We start from the raw sequence: 19,941 nt of genomic DNA, 5'->3' as shown, positions 1-19,941 counted from the left end.
AGGCCGGGTCTGTAAGCCTCTATTCCCAGATTCTCATTCCTCGAAAGCTCCAGAAGGTAAGAAAGAGCTTGAGGGAAGTTGTCGGCTGAAAAAGAGGTGATATAAAGAGCAACGAAAAAAAGTTACCAGATTCCTCTTGATCTTCCATGCCTCCATCAACATAGCTAACCTATAAAGAGAAAAAAACCAGTCGCCATGTACCACTTCTATTTCAACAGAGCTAACTATAAGAGTTTACCTTCATTTGCCTTGATACATTCCCATGTAATCCATCTAAGCGTAAGGCTTAGTTTCACCGAAGAGCCCACACAAGGACAGAGAAAAAACTCCGACCGGGGTGGGAATTAAAGCCAAGACCTCCGGATTAAATCACCGTTGCTATACCGACTAAGCGACGAGTTCAGACGGCGGCAGACCGTGGGAATTTGAGATTTTGTTTCGTGACTGGCAAGTACAGAGAAGAGGGCCGCGTAGCAATTACATCTCAAAAAAATGAACAGGGAAAAACATGACATGTTATAGTATATTGCCATGTAATTTACCTCTTACGTGTTCATTAGCGTGAAACGACAAATTCGCACGGCCAGAATCCACCGGCAGGGCAAAGGTGTTCCCATTCGGAGACTTCAAACTGATGGGATCTGATTTTTACTGTCCTAGTGTAGGCCCGTTTCCATTACTAGGGTTAACGTTCTGGCCCCAGTTGTTCAAACGATGGATAGCGCTATCCACCGGATAAATCATAGCGAATGGACAGTGATTTACCGGGCGAATAGCGTTACCCACCTTTTTGAACAACTGGGGCCTGATGTATTTGGTGGCAATACCAAATAGCACTTCAAGTTGCACTTTATATTTAGTTATGTTTAGGAAACACTTGAAGGCCGCAACCCGCGATCTTCACGACAGTGACATCGAAGGCTCATTAGATTTTAAACAAAATGCTGGCAGTTTCAGTGGGCTTCGGCAGAAAAACGTGAGAAGGGGGGACTCGGACGAAAATCCTTCCCGCTATATGCAGCTCTCTAAGGCTCACCCAATGCATTTTGAATGTAATTAATGGCTGGATATCAAATTCTAAAAAAAACCAAATTTCAAAGAATCAAAATTTCTCAACTCGAGAATTGAGTTTTGAATTTAAAGTAATGGAATTTGGTGTGGTTCCCAATACCTGTTTTCTAATTCTCTTTCCTTTTCCAAGATGTCTAGCTTCGTCTTCCTGGAACTGTTCATAGTGATGACGCAAAAGTTTTTCCCAGTAATCAGGATCCGCCGCCTCTGCATCTTGCTGGAAATTTAAAGTTTTTGTGGAGCATTTACATAGTTCATGGACATACCAAATCCTTATCTATCATAATGACCAAGGAAGTAATTTGCCAAAGCAAGGGTTCCGGCTCGTAATGGGTACTATAAATAACGTTAATGCAATGGACCCCTGTTCATTCTGATTCAGTCACAAAATATCAAGACCCACGAAGGATATTCCGAGCATACCTCAGCCAAACTAAACTTGCAAAATACAAGCATAAAATGTGAAATTCAAGCCAAACTGGTCTTACAGGAATGTGTTCAAGGATAGAGATTTTCACCATCTGAAAAAGTTTGTCTTTACACCATCGGAAAATGAGAAACGTCCCGTGGTGTTTTATTGGCAATTAAATTACTGCTGCCCAGACCAGAGTTACAGCTACGTGCAAGGAAAGCACGAAGTTAGCTTCTCAGGTATTCGATTCAATTAACCCTCCTATCTAATTAAAGAGTTTGTTACATCACGCAAGTTTTTGAGCAGCACCAGTGGGAAACAAGTTTCACAAAATTACCCAATTAACATGCTTAATCATGCTTGTTCAAAAACGTTGCGAGACAAGTTCCAGAAAACCATTAATGAGAAGAAAATCGAGCTCAACTCTCTGCAACAATTTCAACGAACTTTCTGTGCAGTTGCGGAGAGTAACACCGACCCCACGTCTGCTGACCAACTGGACACGTGATATGGATGAGAATGAAGCGAAGGTGACGGCGTTGCATTATACATTTCAAGCTTACAAACTAGTTGCCAACTGTGACGTTTCAGCAATGTTTTGTGTGCCTCACAATGCCACTGCGTAACACGCTGCACGATAAATTGCGTAGTATAACAACGCGCAAAGGTTTTGGTGCACCAGAGGGGATAACATCACCTCTCAGTCACAACGATTTCTTCACTTCTTAAAGATTCGCTACGAACAGGGGACTACATGCGAACACTAACCTTAAGAACTTCTACATCATCATCCTTTTGCTTGACCACATAGCTCGCAACCTAAAAAGGACAAGTAAAAACATTAAATACAATTATGTGAGCAGGCTTACTGTAGGTGCCATGTCATTTGGTACATTGTGACCAGAAATTTCCTCACTTCTGAAATTAAAGAATCCAAATTCATTTATTTACATTTTGCCACACTACATTGATAACAAAACATACAAGATTACCAAAAAAAAAAAAAAAAGAAAAAGGAAAGAGGCGAGGAAACCTAAATGAACCCTCGGGGCTTTTATGAAATTTAGTTTCCTCAAGGAAAAAAGTTCTTAAGGCACAAAACTGCCAAGGCAGGAGGACAAGAAGAAAACCTTTCCACACTAGTCTCTGACACCAAAAGCAAGATGACATCCAAGAAAAAGTCACTTAAATCATAATGTTGACGTTGTGCACACCCAAGTTTAATTTTCATTGATTCAATCATGTTTAATAACAACCTGTTGGGCATCAGAGAGCTGGATCAAGGAAAAATGATTTACTCATTCTTTTAAAATTTCCAGTGTACGATTGTGGACTCCCGTGCTGCATAGTACATTAGCTGAGTACACACGAAGTATTCTTAAGACAACAAGCACGTAAAGTGACTTTTTCCTTAATCCAGCTATTTAAGTATATTCAAATATGTAGCTGAAAATTTATCAATAAAATAAACAGCTCTTTAAAGTGCCTAGGAATTTAAAAATATCTTTTGCTTATTTTAAAAACCTTTCAAGATGAAGAAGAATGGTGTTTTCTATTTTGATGACGTCACAAACATTGCAAATGACCGTAATAAATTACAAAATTGAGAATATCTCCGAAAGTATTGGATGGGTGTCGTTCAAACTTGGCTGCTGTAATCTACATCAAGCAAAACACAAAATTATACCCTCTAGGCTGTTGCCATGGCAACCATTTTTGCTGCTGGGTCTATTTAATGCAGGATTGATTTTGTCGTTTATGGACAGCACATAAGTTTCAAGTCTGAACGTCTGCCTGTACCAGAAGAACACGACCTTGAAGCATGTAAGTTGAAACTCTCTTCCTTGGAACAAAGCTGGGGATTTTAGGCCACCAATTTTATGCCCAAATGCGGACAAAAATAAGATCGAAGCTGCATGCGCAAGCTACGTTACATCCAAGTCAGGAAATGTTTAAACTCAAAACATTCAAGGCCATGAGCTTCTGCCTGTGCTTATCTGTTCAAAATCAAAGATATTTGGTCCATTGCCATGGTAACATCTTGTGCCTCTGATGTACATTACTGGTGCCAGCCAAGTTTGAATAAATTAATATGTGAGGTGGTCATGTAGCAGTCCAATTTGCTTTCATTTCTTTGCAAGAGCCAGCCATTTGAAATCACTTCACTGAAATATTATAGCCTGGAAGAACAAGTAGGCTCAAGTTTTCAGTAATATTCAGTACCTTCTGCGTTTCAAACGCTTCTCGCGTAATTCGATAAAAAACACTAATAGTCTTAGAATAAAGGGCATGCAGCGTGAAAACAAGCACGGTGACTCTGTCTTCTCATTGCATTTTTTTTAATGTCCTCTGCATGAATACAAACTGTGCCCAGTTTGACAAAATTCTGGATAGTACATCATTGTCAAGAGAATTACGGTAATTTAGGCAAACAAACAGCGAAATGCAGATGAACTATTTGAACTTATACTACCAAACAAACTAAAAGTAAGTTTGCAGGCCATGCAGGTTCATTGTGATTGGCTGAGGTGTTTGATGCAGGTGTTGGTGCTAGTCTTCTGGTTACTTTGAGCTACTGTGGACTTCACTCAGGATTAGCTCCAACCTTGCATCAATAAGCTCAACCAAGGTTTGCTTTCAGCATGTCTGAACATTTAGGGTCTTAATTTGTAGTAATCAGAGACACTTGCTCCTGTCAGTCCACATGCTAGTTACTTGTAGCGTAGAATAATATGCGAGTGATATACTACTCCAGTAGCCTAATGCTAAGGCTCCAGGCCCTGATCACTCGTGAGTGTTTAATATTGCATGTCATAGCTGTGGTTTGTGGACTGTTTAATGTCAACACAACCATTGGCAGGTAGAGAAGACCTTTCAAGGTTACCACAATGGAATGGAGTAGTCCAGCTTGGACCATCTCTTTTAACATGCCCATGTTAACTGTCTGCTCTTACTCCTTAACCCAAAAGCTACAATATATTAAGAGATTTAAAGTCAATTAAGAGTTCTGATAACTGAAAGAAGGATGCAAAAAAAAAATACAACTGTGCAAATTGCAATTTCTGGCTCAGATTAATGTTAACAATTTTCTCAGAGTTCAAAACGTTGTGTTCACATGTACATGTATTAGAAATAATTGATCAAGCACTTTCTTTTACCTTAAATGAAGCAAGATATTCATTTGCCATTATGTCTTTCTCCTCATCAGGTGCATCATCATGGCTACTTGTGCGATCCAACAACGACATGATGGCTTTCTCATCATAATCTATGCGGCCCGAGTCTCCGGAGTCTATAATAACGACAATACAGCAGCTCAATAAGCATCATTAATTAAAAGTCATTAAATACTCCAGAGAGATGATTTGGGCGGAGGGGGAAGATTTCACCTGTAAAAACTCTATTAGAGCCAAGGGGGAGGAATTCTTGGTCAATATTGAACAAATAAACAATTTGTGTGACATTTATAAAGCCCATTTTCTCATTCTGAATGGATGTACCCCAAAGCAGTTTACAGCAATAACCAAGGAAAATAATTTTTTAAGGGTCCACTGACATATTTTTTGGGGTGCGTTGCTAAGGATGGCATCATTTTGGTCAGTTTCCAACTTTTGTAACCCAATGACCTAAATATGACATCATCGTACCACGCCCATGGTCACGTGACCAATAAAAGAAAACTCTAAATTTGTCTCTGTGTTACGCAATTTGGGTATTTAATCGATACTTTGATAATTTGTATTCGTTTTTGCAACCAGCCACGCATGGTTTTTCTTTCTTGAATGATACTGAAATACACATAACTTTGTCAAAAAAGATGATTTTAAAAAATCAATGCTTAGCTATATTCTGTATTTGGGGGTGAAACGTGCCATGTAAAAAAAAATTTAATTCAAGTCAAAACTGCCGGAAATTTAGCTTTTTTCTCAAACCCGAAGTCAGTTTGTTTAAGCATGCGCAGTTTATCTGAAAACGAGTGCGAGGAAGGGCGAGGAAAAACCTTCGATGGAAACAACAGTTTGTGTGGTGACTTTTGCTTGTGAGTGGGTTTTCTTGTCAGCTCATGATATGATGACGTCAAGTTACCGGAAGTAACTTTTCACTTCCATAGCAACGTGCGAAAAATCCGTCTGTGGGCCCTTAAAATAAAACAAAAATGCTTATAAACCCAACTGGACACTAACAACCAAGGACCGGTTGCTCGAAGCCTGGTTAGCACTAACCGTTGGTTAAGAGGTATCAAAATCGATGGGTTTCCATGTTAGTTAACGCTGGTTAGCGCTATCCATGCTTCGAGCAGTTGGCTATTTGTAGAAGCATGGTAGATTCCAATTCGGGACCTTGGAGGACACATCCATCCAGTGGTCACAAGAGGGACCTGAACCCAGCTCAACCACACGCAAAAATTTGACACACTGGACCACAAAATTCACAATGGTCCAAAAGTCCTTTCCCTAATGGATATTACCAAGGACTAATAATTATTTTTTTCATCTTGTAAACACTTTGCAGAATGGGGAATTACTTAACCCATAACTTAAATTTTACTCTCACCTCCATCTTTAGCATTGTCATCCTTAAAGAGTTCTTGTGTTCCAAATTTTAGAATATCATTTAGCTCACTTTTGGACATCACAGCTGACTTGTTGGATCCTAGGCCAGGTCTCACTACAAGATGAGTCAACATCATCTTCTTTTTGGCAACCTGTCCAAGCCAGCAAAAATCAATGGTACGTTTATTGACAGTCTCATCTTCTAATTTCTTTTGACCAAATGACAAAGTTATCAATGAAGCCAACAACACTTAGTCTTGGTAACTGAGTTCAAAGTCATGTCATGTCATGTAGTTCCCGGTGTTGTGGTCTGTCTTCTGTGATGTATCATGGTTGGGAGGGTAAATGCTCGGAGATATTAGCTACACCAAGCTACTCTAAAAATCCAAGGGTAAATAAAGATATATGATCTGTATACATGATAAGGCCCCCAACAGCACCATGTTAATAACTTCACCTTCATTATTTGCTTTGGTTCAACCTACAAGACCCTCTGAGTGGCTGGAGCAATCACCTCCACCAGTTACGACAAATTATGAAGTATCATGTTACAAAAATAAATGTCCTTTAATACTTGCATGCTAAAAAAGATAAACGAAAAATACAATAACCCAAGCCATCATTTTACCTGTGTAATTCGCTCCTCTACACTGGCCCTTGTAACAAAGCGGTATATCATGACCTGGAAGAGAGTTCAAAGTCAACAATCAAAGGAAGACAAATTGTTGCTGGTAATTTGTGACACAGAGAGATGTTGAACTTGGAAAATTGTTTCCCAATACCTTATTGTTCTGGCCAATCCGGTGTGCCCTGCTAAATGCCTAGAAAGGAAAGACTGACTTAAGTACTATAACCTTACATTCATATTTTTAGATAAGCCGATCTACTCAGCATTATTTCTATTCACACAAACAGTAGCACCAACCTGTATATCATTGTGAGGGTTCCAGTCAGAGTCATATATGAACACTGTGTCTGCTGTGGCCAAGTTTATTCCAAGTCCTCCAGCTCGAGTTGACAGTAAGAAACAAAATGTTTGGGCCCCAGCAGCTAATACAAGTCCAAAAGAGTAGAACAGGTACATCATCCACTTTGATCTTACATTGTACACCATAACTTCTCTGATGTTATCTTATACGCAAAGGGCACTTGGCCATTTCAACATACTTCCTTTCATGAAGATCAACAGGAATTCAAACTAAATTAAATGCAAATTCTGGAAAGGTAAGATTTGCTGCCAGTACTGTTGTTTTTTAAGAAGATGGACAGGGCTGGCATTACCTTGGTAACAACTGTAACCATACGTACAGTGGAATGTAACAAGTGGTTTTGTTTATGCAACATAGCACTTGCAAAACTGGTTCATGAATGAAACCACTATGGCAAGAAAATGGATTTTCTTTATTTCTTGCATATTGCTTTTACTTGAATTGTCGACGGCATTATTGTACATGAAGTATGTTGCAATGCATGTATTTTGTTGCATTTGGACTTGCCTTACAAGTCAGTAATCTAGGCTTAAAAAAGAAACCAAGAACCAAGAGTATTCTGGTGAAAATAATTAATAATACTTTTATCTCCTCTCAACTCACCATTAAAGCGATCAATGCACTCTTGCCTGGCTGCCCCATTAACAGTTCCATCAATTCTCTCATACTTGTAGCCATGTCCCTCAAGGAAGTCCTCTAAAAGATCCAACATTCTTGTCATCTGAAGGAGTTGGTAGCAAAAAGACAGAAACATCAGTCTACTAAAGATAAGGTACATGTATAAAACAAATCTTAAAGAAAATAGTGAAGATGCTTGAATGCAAATACTTTGAGGGCCAAATTAAAAATGGTATCAAATCAAACAAACAATTTACATATTGTACCTAATAAACATAGAGATGAATAATAGACGGAAGAGATCGCTATATCTATCAGTGTAGATTATTCAGAGGAAAAGTGGATAAATTACAGGACAAAATCCAGTGATAACTCACAGAAACATCCTGTATATTACATAGCATCAGAATGTATAGTGGGCCTCAATCTGGTGGTCAGATTTCATTCATTGTACCTGAGAAAAGATAAGAACACGATGGCCCTCTTCTCGTAGTTTCTTCAACATTTTTTCCAACAGAACCAGTTTTCCAGAAGCCCGAGTAAGCCCTGAGACATCAAAGTTTCCACTTGGACCTCTTGGTGCTTCCTAGTGACAAGATAAATAAAAGGGAAATAGATTTGCAATTACATAAAGATTTAGAGGTAAGATACAAAACAACTATTACCACAACTAATCAAAAAACTGTTCTTACACGTACATCTGTTGGTTTTGCCAATGGGTCAAATAAACATTCTTGGCGATGTTAAATAGTGAATGCAAGGGCACAAAGCTGGCAATAACTTATGTAGACTTTGTTATACAAATATCCTTGCAATGCCTCCTGCCTAATTCTTCCCTCTAATCATATAATGTTGGAGGTCCACATAGCTCTAAGAGTTTGTGGCAAGACAGGGGTAAATGAGTGCAAATCAATAAACCTACATGCAAGCTGACATTTGCAAAACATTTCAATATACAATGTAGTCATTCTTTACTTCAGCACTAGCATATTGAGGTTACAGTTAAAGGTTAATCATACTATTTCTCTTTTCACGATTATTGCCATTTTTGATGAACCAAGTTTCAGGGCGAAAGAGAAAAAATGATTAATTTTAAAGGTACATGTATCTTATAAGGTATTACATGCATCACAAGGGTTCTTGAATTGCTGCTTAGACAGCAACTTAAATTATTGACTCATCTCATTTAATACTACTTTTCAAAATTTCTTCCTTTTACAATAGAAAAGACATACCAGGGCTGCTGACGAGAACAAGTAAGGATGGTTGCAACACTTCTTCAGCTCCATCATCACATTTAACAAAGATACTTGGTGAGATCCTTTGGTATTGAGAGCTTCAAAGTTCCTTGTCAAAATGTATTTGTAGTACTTTCTGTAAAGGAATATTAAGGTATCGCATCATTTTCTTCTCATCATTGAACATTGTACACTGAACATTGATGGTTGAACTTTAACATGTTGATTTAGCCTTGCTGACATTGTTATCACGGATACAACAGCCAAGAGTCATCCAGTATTGAAGCTTTAGGATTATACTGTGTATTGACATGACAATTCAATTTTGAAATTCTTTGCAGAATAATTCATCACTACCATACACTTTACTTTCTTCTTAAAGCAACAGTACCACTAGAAGTTAATTTTAAGTTACTTGAATTACAATTATCATTCTCAGCTGTACTGTCCCAATGAACACATCAATTTTCTGTGTACATAAATGAATGTAGTTTGGAACTGAGGCAAAACCAATGCGTGGCCAAAACCAACGGGTGGTTGAGGCAGTTACTCTGGTGTAGACTTCTAGTCTAATACGTCCACATAATGTTAATGTATAGAGGATCTTCAAGACTATTCTCCTTCTTCTTCTTCTTCTGATGATTATTATTATTATTATTATTATTATTACCAAGCATATTATCATCATAATGGAAACTAACAAGGATATGAACGTTAAGGTGAACAGTAATAATATTTAGTATATTATTTTATTATTTCTCCATTGGAATTAAAAATGTTTCACAACATCCATGTAAGTGGAGAAGGAAGAGATCAAGTGTTACTGTAAATGAAGCAAACGACTTCGCTGTAAAAAGACTACATTGCGCATAACAGACTTACTTTTGTTGAGGACTCAGTTCAACTCTCACAATCAGTTCACTCTTGGAGGGTATTCCCTTCAAGACATCAGCTTTCAGACGACGCAGCATGTGAGGACCCAGAATGTCATGAAGTTTCTTGATCTGGTCTTCCTTTGCCACATCCTCAAACTCTGTCAGGAAAGTGTTTTGATTTCTGAACGGATAAAATCAAACCGCAAAAATATTAGACCAAAATCTGCAAGTACAGCACAAAAATGGCAAGCGACTGCAGTCAGCAATCAATCTTTTCACCTCAAATAATTTCAAAAGACCAAGACCAGCCTAAAAACTGCTAGAACATACTTGAACTCTACAGGATCCAAGAAATTCAGGAGATTCCACAGTTCCTCTAAGTTGTTCTGAAGAGGTGTTCCTGTCAGTAGCAGCTTATAATCAATGGCATATGCACTGAGAATCTGGAAGAACTGCAAAACACCATGGACAATGGGGCATAATTCAATGACAAGTGTACTGACATGGCCAAGAGAATGCCAGTAAAAATAAGCTAACACATAAAAAACAAGATAACAGTTAATCTATATGAAAGTCATGTATGCTTGAACTTTCATCTTGTCTATATCCTACACTGGCTTGATATGAACTCACATAATGACCAGCTACCAGATGGATTGATAGCTCAACTGGTAGAGCATTGCACAGGTATCACAGAAGTCAGGGTTCGAATATCATTCAAGACTGAAATTTTCAGGCTTTCCTTTTGTTGCTGCCCATGTAATGTTAATTAATACAAGTAGCTGCAATGATCAGCATCTGAACATATAAAACAAATATCCACAAAAATGAAATCCCTGTAGCACAAATACACGAAACAGACCTTTGACTGTTTATTCTTGAGTCGGTGAGCTTCATCTACCACCAACACTGCCCAGTCAATAGACTGCAGAGTGGTCATGTCAATTGACACAAGTTCATATGATGTTAACAACACTTGAAACTTAACTGGGTGATCCTTCTGCAAAACAATATTGAGATTATGAGAATTTTCACCCCCATTCCACCCATCAAGGATAATTATGATAATCATCACAAGTCATCGTATTTCAACTCAAGCTCCTACAATTCCATGCAGACTTGGTTCTAAATTTAAAATATTTCGTGGAAGATCAGAGACTGTCAAATCACAAGCAGTCATAGCCTACTAAGGGTTAGAGTGAGTGAAATTGAAAGAAGTGACATTTCTGTGTTTCAGGTACAACATGGTATCTGATCAAAAGCTCTTCAATTATTGTGACACACTTTCCCTTATTCCCTGAAATCAACTTGGCAAGAGGAGGAAAGTAAAGGAAAAGGGAAAGTATTACTTTTTTGACAGCTGACTAGTGGAGACATTTAACTGGTCCTAGATTGGTCCTTTCCAATAATCTTGGTTGCACTGACTCTAAAATTTAACGTACATGTAGCTGCAATACAGTATTCTTTGTTTTTTTTTTTAATTTAGCCAAGTTCACTTGGAGTCTGATAGTGTCAATTCTAAACAAGACAAACCTTAACTTTATGAGGTTTAAGACCATATTTCACAGCTTCTTCATCAAATGAAAAGTCATGACTCCTAAAAGAGCAAAGTGATAGCATTGATTATTAGCACAGGCTTAAAAGAACAAGGACAGTAATTCCACCAAAGACATCACTTGCAAGGCCTTTTAAGTTTCAACCTGCATCTTACCTGATAGTTGCCCTTGCAAGTTTATCACCAGCATAAGTAACAACATACATATCTGGAGCCCAAAATTCAAATTCTCTCTCCCAGTTTATGATTGTAGACAATGGGGCACTGATTAGAAATGGACCTTCAGAATGGCCCTGTAAAATGGCAAGAAAAGTTCTTCAGTGAAAATGAATGGCCAAAAGCTGGGTTTCAGAATCAATAAAACCTGTTTAGAATAGTGCAATGATTGAACCACCATACCTCTTTCCAAAGTGAATACAAGAAGACAATGGTCTGAATTGTTTTGCCCAGTCCCATTTCATCAGCCAGGATGGTGTTGGTCCCTTGTGCCCAAGAGAAACGCAGCCAGTTTAAGCCTTCCATTTGGTACTCATGCAGCTTTCCTCCACACGCTGTGATGAAGTCTGGCTGCTTGTCATACTTATCTCGTGGCTATAAAAAAATTCAGCTTTTTTCAAAACGATGAAGAATGGTGTTTTCTCATTTGGAATACAATGATCTTCTCTCCTTCTAGAGACATTCAAGTTTTTGTTCAAAATTGATGACGTAATATACTATACACACGACTGCAATAAATCGTAAAATTGAGAATATCTCCGAAAAGGTTGGATGGGTGTTGTTCAAACTTGGCAGCGGTAATTGACATCAAGTATGGCACAAAATGATACCCTCTTTGCTGTTGCCATTGCAACCATTTCTTCTGGTGCGTCTATTTAACGTAGGATTGATTTTGTCATTTATTGTCGTAATAAGACATGTTCACTCTCGGTAAGCTCATACAGAGATGTATAGCATTATGGGCAGCATATGCGTTCCAAGTCAGACCATCTGCCTGTACTTATCTGTTCAAAATCAGAGATATTTGGTTAATTGCAGAGAGGGAATAGAGATGAGTGTTGCCATGGCAACAATTTAATGAGTGTCACTTTGTGCCTTATCTGATGTACATTACTGGTGCCAAAGTTTGGTGAATAACACCCATCCAATATGTTTGGATATGTACAGTTTATGACATCAATTAAAGAAAACTTGAATATCACGGAAATGAGGGACGACATTCCACAACATGAAACACTATTCTTCATCACTTTTAAGGGTCTTAGACTAGTAGTAAGTAGTAAGTGGTAAGTGGTAGTGGTAGTGGTAGTAGTAGTATGGCCTCTGTCAGTCAGTCTCAACCATGGATGATGTGCCCTCAGTTGGATGCCATGGTACTTTCATGGCTTGCACAGCGTCAGCTGTGTGACAAAGCAGTACAATTCTGGAAAGGCAGACTTTCCCAAATGCAAAATAACTGCTCAAAATAACACCGGTAATAATAATAATAATAATAATAATAATAATAATAATAATATTTCAGAAATGTTTTAAAGTCCTTTAAATTGCTAGATTTAATCTAAATGTTCCACAAGAAAAAGGGAAAAAGTGAAAATTCTTATAATATAATAAGCGACAAAATGCTCTCTTAAAAAGATGCCCATGACGCAGGCTCAAAGAACTTTCAACAACATTTGAGCACTACACCATGGCAACAGCAAAAGCACATAATTATACATTCTACATTTTGTCCTCAGACGGTTACAGTATATTTAAAATAAAAAACAAACCAGGTGATCCCCACTTTTTATTGCTAGGGAGTCATCAGCAGGCTCAGGTAAAACTCTCTGCAAAGTTAAGACCTCACACTTGAGTGGATTTGGAGCCAACTTAAATTTTCAAATTGCCGAGGTAGTTTTCAATCTGCACCAGATTATTTGAGTTTCAACTCAACATGCTAACTGCTTTCCAGTAAATTAAAAAAATGGAGGTTTCCAAGTTAATTTTTGAGACATACATGTAACACTTCACTACAATATAGATGGATCTCCCGTTGATAATTTAACCTGTTACATCACAATATTGAGGGCACTTTGTAAAGCAGTAATTTATTGTTGTATCACATGGTACCATGATAATAGCTGTTTGGTGACGATACAGTGTTGTAGAGGCAATCCTTCAAAATAAAGGGTTTTTCTCTACTCTGCACCGAGAGGTTTTCTCCAGGTACTCCGGTTTCCCCTCTCCTAAAAAACCAAAATTTGATTTGATTTGCATTAACTTGTTAATTTCAATTTACAGTGTCCCCGATTAGTGCTCTACGGCGCTAGAAGATTAGACACTTAAATAATTAAAGTTCCTTTTGAAACTGGTTTCAGCCAACACAAGTTGCAGCTTAAAAGACTCCGAGGATAAACCTTTTGTTAGAGAGCATTTCATGCTTTAGACCCACTATGAACAAAGGTGGGCTCAATAAAGGTACTTTATCTTAGGAACATGTACAGTGTAATTAGTTCAGTTAATGTCTGCATTACAATAGCAAATGCACCCTATGTACATGTATCTACAGTAACAAAGGCTTCTGTGTACTGTGCAAATCTTACCATCAATTTCTTGGTGGCATTTTTCTTCATTTAAAAAGGTGTTCTGAAAACTATTTTTCAACCAAACTGTGGGCTAAACAGGACTGTCCCATCCTGTTTGCTGCTTAGACTTCAAATTAAGCTTACGAGCTTATATCTTAAGTCATTTATGTGGTGTCAGTTATCAACTCAAGAGCATTTTCCAACCTTTCTTTTCATAAAGCTCTGATTAAGTGATACCAATACATTTAAAATTATGTATTAAATCAAATTATTTAGATAAAATTAGAAAAGTTTAAAGGTAGTTTTTATTATTCACATTTAATTATTTTTACTTTATGCCTGTCTATTTTGACCATACAGTGTATTACTATCATCAAGGCACTGTTGCTACTTTCACAGTTACATAATTAAAGAAGATTTAGCATCATCACAACTTCAACATTTTACAAGGAAACAAAGCACAACAGCCATGTTGGATGATATAGCATAATGTTACACTGTACAATAGCTAAAAGTTGCCTTTATCGTCACTGATTTAACAGTATTCATCTCTTTATCATGAGCAACTAAACAACCCTATTCTCCTATCTATCTTGATGTTTATAGTTGATACAGAGTATCCTTCAATTTATTTAAAATTAATTATACAATTCTTACATCATTATCAGGTTTATCAGCAATATCAACCTTTGGAGATTCTGAATCTGAAACAGGATCTTCAACCTGCACATGTTAATGTAGATATACAGCATTAGAAAAAAAGAAAAAAATTAGTTACTTTAGAGTACTTTAAATTACAACAGAAAATTTTATTCACAGCAACGTCATAGTAATGTTACTTTTATAAAGCTTAAGTTAACTGTCTTCAAGTTTCTGATTGAAATATCAATTCTGCATTAGATTTTTTGCTATTGAAATAAGCAAGTTTTCCCTTTAAAAAAGTTCTCTCTGCATCCTCAGCACAAAATAACATTCACGGGCACCCAACAGAGGTGTTCCACAGGGGGCACATTTTCTGGCTGGAAAAGAAGTATTGGGAAGTTACTGGGAAAAGATTATTGTTGAGCTGGCATATTATTTTCAATCTGCTTCTGGCGGCACCTGTCCTGGGAAAATGTATTTGTTGTGATGGTTATTTGGAGTCAATTTGGATGCAATGGACCCTTTTTCCCCCTTCATTTAAGTTTTGTAGTAAACGGCAGGTTTTATGAAATAGGTGGCTGTGGCCCCTTTTCCCAAGAGGGGTCTGGGGGCATGCTCCCCCAGAAAATCTTGAAATCTAGGAACTCGGAAGTGGCATTAACAGCAATCCGGGCAACAACAACAGTCACAAATATTTATTAACATGTAGCTGCACATGGCCAAGTACGTTAGAGGACAATTTTTTTGCACTCTTGATCTCTTGTTGAAATACCACAAAATATCGCCTCCAGCTGCACGCTTTCTTGTTTTGCCTTCCATTTTTAATAAACAACACATGCAAAACTGGAAGGACGTAGTGAAAGTGATCAAGGCAACATTTGGCACCAGTCCTCTATATTCATGTGGACTGCGAAGAATTGCAATGGTGAGTGGCTAACACACAGCAAAAGGTTTGTTGATATTCTAGTTGTTTTATTTAATTAAAATACAGTGAAATGGATTGAACTGATAACTTAAAGAGTAGCCGGTGGAATTCGCAGGTTGCCGGCTTCTAATGAAACCTCTGATCTAAGGCCTTTTGCCACGCCATATATTCAATTGTTGTTTTTACGCTTGCTGGTTGGGAAACTTCCACCCGGCTCACCTGGCAAAAGAGACGTATGGTCTGTTTTCGCTGGGAGTGTGGAACAGTTAAAAATTTCCCGGCCGTTAGAGTAATTGCTCCAAAAAGGCTAATTGTTGGTATATTTTAAGACCATGATATATTTTGATGAATTTTGAAAAAATGGCTCATTGGCTTTCCCTGAATATTATACTAGGTTTGAAATTTATGAAACTTACATCACAAGCAGGTACCGTTTTCTTCACTTTCTTTGGCTTAATGGGTTTCTTTTTACCGCTTAACTTCTTGTCATAGGCATCTCTGTAAAGATACAAATTTAGTCCATAAAATTGCTAATTTTAAACATTGATTTAAATATTGTGTATAGTGTTAAAAGAAGGTTATGTAGCTAGGAGTCAGACAGAAATTTCTTCTCTTTATTAATCTGCAAAATCTTGCTAACACGAGTTTTATAAGGATTTTTAAAATGTTACACAAAAACAACCGACTGTTCACTGCAGGGGTTAACCTTTCAAGCCCAAGTTTCAGATGTTATACCTTCTCAAGCATTTCAGGAAGACAGATTCACAGCTGACCAAAAATGATCAAATGGCATCAGGTTTGTCCAATTCATTGACACAAAAATTCAGAGGACTGACATCCTGTCTGTACTACAGAACTTGACAAAATGCTGCATCAAATCTGTCAACTTGTCAACTGCGACAATAGGGCCGTTTATATGAGAGAAAACAAGCCGTGGCTTACATAAGACACGAACACCCCGTAAAAATGGTACAAAATCTACGTTCACGGCTTTCTCAAGCCGCGGCTTATCCTGGCCTGGGTGTTTATACTCGTATAAATAGTTCCTTTCGCGTATTATGTACACCACAGCCAGAGTAAGCCGCGGCTTATTTTCTCTCGTATAAATGGCGCTAATACGTATTGTTTTAGCTACCAATTAGTGGAACTTGGGTTTGCAAAACTGGCAGGAGAGGAGTTGCCAGTGAAAATGAAAGCATTTTATCTTAGGATGAATCAAATTTTATCAAAACTGGGTATTTTTGATAAAATAAAGAATTAATACACTAGTGTGTTTATCAACTGTAAAATAAACCAATTGTTTTCTCTTTAGCAACAGCCCACCTGCGTTTCATGGTTGTAATTTACTTTTTAGCCCTTGCAGTGACAACTAAAATGATAGGAATTTTTTCCTGAGATCGACACACTTCTCTTTTAGTCAAGTTTTGAACTATGCGTCGGAAAAACACACCGGTAAGCTAAAAAGTGCAGAGTTTTCAAGCTTTTTATCTAAGGGGCATTGTGAGTGCATATATTTCACATCACAGTGGAAATAAAATTCATTAAACCAATAAAACACACTTGATTATGTTCACTGAACATATTCAACATCACATCAACAATAGCTCTTTTTAAAAGCGCTTTTTGCTCGATATGAAAATAATGGAGGGCTTGCTGGTATGCCAGCTGATAATGCCCTTGGCAAAGAGATTGTCCTTAAAATTTCACATTTGCCCTCAAAAATTTGCTTCTCGACCAAATGTTCATTGTTCAGACAATCTCTCAGTCGACATATCAGCTATCTGCCTGAAGGGAGTTTATTTAACACTTTGATACCCAAACCGGCATAAACCAGCCAGGCTTATCATTTTACTCTGTCTAATGCCAGACGATTTTACTCATCAATGCAGTGAACCCCGGGAGTCATTGTGTTAATAGATTTAGTCCAGCCTAAAAGTGGAGCTCCCAGGTTATTTGTTCTCACAATAAGTTAACCAAGCTTGAGCCTGCGATCCATTTGAAACCCAGTATCTGGTCAGCAGTCAACTAAAAAAAAAAAAACCGCTGACCCCCATGAGCCCTAAATGTGAGCCCAAGATGTGGTCACATGATACTAGTCAGCACATCCCTTGTTTTGACAGATGTCACGGACCTCCGCTATTTATTACTGTAGTTCCAGCTCACTTGTTTTCAAATACCAAAAGACTCAACACTTTGATTAACACTAATTATTAAATTCTGAACCTCAGATAATGCATTTTGCGTGCTCTGATTGGTTTACTCAATCTCGGTTATCATCTCATATACCTTAGTTTGACCTTATTTGGTAAATGATTGAGCTAAGCGTTGCTGAGCTAAAAAATTTTTCACCGGAAAGCGAAATTTCTCTCTGAATGCAGCCAAAAAAGAAAAAAAGACTTGTTTTTTGGAAATTTTTGATCAATTCTGACGTTTTGGATCAAGTGAAATGGCAAGAAATGTTTTTGTGATGAGCCAACGTCTCTCTGACCATATTACACAACATCGCATCTTCATCAAGTTTATTCGATTTTGTTTGATTTTCTCGCTTTTCTCGCTCGTATTTCGCACTTCCAAATTTTTGGAGTTAAAGGAATTTAATAAAACAATTATTCCATTCGCTCTTGTTGGATGTGAGACTGGTTATAGCCAACTCGGCGCTGCGCGCCTCGTTCGCTATTTACCATCTCGTATCCAACGTGTGCTCATAATATAATTGTTAATTATTGCTGAAACAGGGTTGGATAGTGGTCTCACCTGAGTTCCTTGTACTTGGCAATGTGATCCTTAAAGTCACTTCATAAAATAAACAAGTTTCATACAATTAGAGGAATTCAAATGTACACACAACCTAATCACTTCTATTTGAGTTGTGAATTGGTAATTAAAAAAAAAAAAAAAACGAAAGCCAAAGACACTTTTCATTCACAAACCTGATTTGAAAATTAACATGATCTTCAGGATCTTCCCAGGTGCTCAAATTGTATGGAACATCTCGCCACTTAACTAAATATTCCTCTTTGGACTGCTTTGTGATCCTGGAAGTACATAACAATTATCATTATTTTGGTTAATGCATTAAGAGATAATGAACAAAAGAATGTCAATTTAACCACTTGTCTGATGAGACAAGACCCTATCATTAGGGTCCTAAGGGTAAGTCAAGTCACTCCTAGTTATTAACTCTGTTAAACTGCATTTAACGTCATGTACATTGCAATTCCCTAAAGCACATTAAAGAAGGCTCATTTGTAATTTATTTTCCATTTGTGATCAACTTGTTTTGCAAGAAAATTCCATGAACATTTAAGAGGCACAAACTGAAGGTTAAACTGTTACAGAAATCTTCTATTTTGCCCAAAGTTTACATCATCTTCCTTTTTAAGATTATGATTAAGTCATGCACCTGTAGTAAAAATTACACAAAATCTGAAAAAAAGTAGCAAGTAGCAGGAAACTGAACTGCAAGGCAACAACCACAAAATGGTAACATTGCAACTATTTTTGTTTGTGAAAAAGACTACAAACTGTAGTTAGTTTGTTTTTCTAACCTGTGTCTTAAGATACGATTAATCTGGAGCCACTCTGATCGTACTCCATATCTGTAAAACCTAGCCTCAAGATTGCTTTCATCCTCAGCATCAGTGCTTTGGATCACATGAGCTGGAGTTTCCTTGTCTTCATCTCCATCATCTACTGGAGGAGGTTCCTCCATGTCATTCTTACGGAAGAAAGCTCGGTACATACTGGGATGGTGGATTTCAAGCTGTGGAATATTTATTTAAAAATTTACACTCTGGACTGACAATATCTCTGCACATGTTGAATTTCTCAACCTGGAAAGCATGGAAAGATTCTGATTCCCAGGCAACCAACCTGAAGTTCTGTGATCCAAGAACAATGCCAGTATGACATGTCTAGCCACTTGACAAAGAACTCCCTTGTTTCATATGTCTAAAAGCAAAAAGAAAATAATGATTATAATATCATCCATGAGTAAGACTCTTGAGGTGCTTTACCATCTTCATTGGCAATTTCATCTTAAATTCTGAAGATCCCAACTACCCTTGACTGAACACAAGGGAACCCTACCTCTGGTTCACCAAGCTCTTGAGAATCATCTCTTTGAACCAGATGACCTGAAATTACAAACACATTGACCTTTGGTTGCGTTTCAAATCCAAAATAACATGTACTAATTATAACACTGCGACCAAAAATGTAACCATGGAAAGAAATAATTTTACCTTCAACTGGAAGAGTAACATATCTCCAGTGGAGAATTCTCTCAACCTTGCCTTTTAGTGGTTCACTCTGAAAAAACAAGAAGGAATTATTGAACCAAAACTGTACAGTAGGTACAGTACATAGAAGAGAGGGGTTAGGTTTTGAATTTGTTCTACTTTTATTACATTATTCTTTTCTTGTGATGGTGAAACTTAGGGCCTGAAATAGTTTCTGCAGTACCAGACTGGGCATTTTGTCAGAGACTTTGTAATTAGATA

The 19,941-nt window shown here is 37.5% G+C and overlaps 1 protein-coding gene across 6 annotated transcripts in view; it reads right to left on the bottom strand.

Moving 5' to 3' along the window:
• The window catches only part of LOC137997266 (chromodomain-helicase-DNA-binding protein 4-like), a 55,059-nt gene that overhangs the window by 21,354 nt on the left and 13,764 nt on the right, over positions 1-19,941 (bottom strand). For 4 of the 6 annotated variants that reach the window (XM_068843153.1, XM_068843155.1, XM_068843149.1 and 1 more), the window contains exons 10-34: positions 19,684-19,750; positions 19,529-19,575; positions 19,313-19,390; positions 18,988-19,202; positions 18,370-18,474; positions 18,194-18,232; positions 15,856-15,937; positions 14,530-14,595; positions 11,711-11,902; positions 11,468-11,604; positions 11,290-11,353; positions 10,619-10,756; positions 10,087-10,208; positions 9,764-9,937; positions 8,879-9,017; positions 8,098-8,229; positions 7,629-7,746; positions 6,962-7,086; positions 6,819-6,857; positions 6,665-6,718; positions 6,038-6,188; positions 4,642-4,775; positions 2,252-2,302; positions 1,172-1,288; positions 127-169 (exon numbers count right to left, since the gene is read on the bottom strand). In XM_068843153.1, coding sequence (XP_068699254.1) covers positions 127-169; positions 1,172-1,288; positions 2,252-2,302; positions 4,642-4,775; positions 6,038-6,188; positions 6,665-6,718; positions 6,819-6,857; positions 6,962-7,086; positions 7,629-7,746; positions 8,098-8,229; positions 8,879-9,017; positions 9,764-9,937; positions 10,087-10,208; positions 10,619-10,756; positions 11,290-11,353; positions 11,468-11,604; positions 11,711-11,902; positions 14,530-14,595; positions 15,856-15,937; positions 18,194-18,232; positions 18,370-18,474; positions 18,988-19,202; positions 19,313-19,390; positions 19,529-19,575; positions 19,684-19,750 — 2,629 coding nt within the window. The remainder of the gene's footprint in view (positions 1-126; positions 170-1,171; positions 1,289-2,251; positions 2,303-4,641; positions 4,776-6,037; positions 6,189-6,664; positions 6,719-6,818; positions 6,858-6,961; positions 7,087-7,628; positions 7,747-8,097; positions 8,230-8,878; positions 9,018-9,763; positions 9,938-10,086; positions 10,209-10,618; positions 10,757-11,289; positions 11,354-11,467; positions 11,605-11,710; positions 11,903-14,529; positions 14,596-15,855; positions 15,938-18,193; positions 18,233-18,369; positions 18,475-18,987; positions 19,203-19,312; positions 19,391-19,528; positions 19,576-19,683; positions 19,751-19,941) is intronic. The other 2 variants (XM_068843154.1, XM_068843151.1) reach the window with 1 other exon arrangement.

This window comes from Montipora foliosa, chromosome 3, assembly GCF_036669935.1.
Source record: "Montipora foliosa isolate CH-2021 chromosome 3, ASM3666993v2, whole genome shotgun sequence".
Classification (NCBI taxonomy): Eukaryota; Metazoa; Cnidaria; class Anthozoa; order Scleractinia; family Acroporidae; genus Montipora; species Montipora foliosa.
Note: the sequence above shows the minus strand (reverse complement) of the source record. Positions and strands in the feature narration are given on the sequence as shown.